The sequence below is a fragment of the Mandrillus leucophaeus genome, unplaced genomic scaffold (genome assembly GCF_000951045.1).
Source record: "Mandrillus leucophaeus isolate KB7577 unplaced genomic scaffold, Mleu.le_1.0 Scaffold257, whole genome shotgun sequence".
Taxonomy (NCBI): Eukaryota; Metazoa; Chordata; class Mammalia; order Primates; family Cercopithecidae; genus Mandrillus; species Mandrillus leucophaeus.
Window position 1 is genome coordinate 1,548,498 of NW_012102665.1, and position 1,200 is coordinate 1,549,697.

The following is a 1,200-nucleotide window of genomic DNA, read 5'->3' on the forward strand; positions in this document are numbered from 1 at the left end:
CATAAATCATTCTATAAAGACACATGCACACGTATGTTTATTGTAGCACTATTCACAATAGCAAAGACATGGAACCAACCCAAATGCCCATCAGTGATAGACTGGATAAAGAAAATGTGGTACATATACACTATGGAATACTATGCAGCTGTAAAAAAGAATGAGCTCATGCTCTTTGCAGGGACATGGATGAAGCTAGAAGCCATCATTCTCAGCAAACTAACACAGGAACAGAAAATCAAACCCCGCATGTTCTCGCTTATAAGTGGGAATTGAACTACAAGAACACATGAACACAGGGAGGGGAGTATTACACTCCGGGGCCTGTCGGGGGGGTGGGGATTAAGGGGAGGGAGAGCACTGGGACAAATACCTAATGCATGCGGGGCTTAAATCCTAGATGATGGGTTGATAAGTGCAGCAAACCACCATGGCACATGTATACCTATGTAACAAACCTGCACGTTCTGCACATGTATCCCAGAACTTAAAAAAAATTGCATTTCAGATTGTTAACTCTTTTTCTTTAACGGATGCATTTTCTGACCTGTGCGTATCCTTTGCCCAAAGGAGATGCAGAAGCTACCAGAGGCCGTTCAGCTAATTGAGAAAGCCAGCATGATGTATCTAGAAAACGGCACCCCTGACACTGCGGCCATGGCCTTGGAGCGAGCTGGAAAGTGAGTGTGAGATGGACGAGGCTCTGCATAGAAGTCTTGTCTTTGTTTTAAAGAAGTCCTTGAAAAACGAGCTTTCCATTTCTCATGTGAGTCACATTTTCTTGTCTAATTCAGGCTTATAGAAAATGTTGATCCAGAGAAGGCTGTACAGTTATATCAACAGACAGCTAATGTGTTTGAAGTAAGTTTGAATCTTATTTTTTTCTTTAATTACTTAGAATGTTCAGATTAATAATATGTAGGAAAATAGAGAAATGCAGTGGCTAATTTTAAAACTTTTCCCTGCTCACAGTTGCGCGCTATTTCTTTTCTGTTAGAGGGTAGTGAAATGGACTAGCAGCTTTCGTGTTCCCCCCTTGATCCAGTGCCGTTACTTCTTTACAAAATAAATATTGTGGGATAAAAACATTTCAGCATTAAAGCAACCAACACTTGTTTGTCTTTGATTCCTTCAGAATGAAGAGCGCTTACGGCAGGCAGTTGAATTACTAGGAAAAGCCTCCAGACTACTAGTACGAGG

General features: G+C 41.2%; 1 protein-coding gene across 1 annotated transcript in view; it reads left to right on the plus strand.

Annotated features, from left to right (window-relative positions):
* NAPG (N-ethylmaleimide-sensitive factor attachment protein, gamma) overlaps window positions 1–1,200 on the plus strand; it is a 40,290-nt gene that overhangs the window by 23,869 nt on the left and 15,221 nt on the right. The window contains exons 6-8 of the mRNA XM_011983922.1: window positions 571–680; window positions 795–861; window positions 1,136–1,200. The exon at window positions 1,136–1,200 is cut by the window's right edge and continues 2 nt beyond it. Coding sequence (XP_011839312.1) covers window positions 571–680; window positions 795–861; window positions 1,136–1,200 — 242 coding nt within the window. The remainder of the gene's footprint in view (window positions 1–570; window positions 681–794; window positions 862–1,135) is intronic.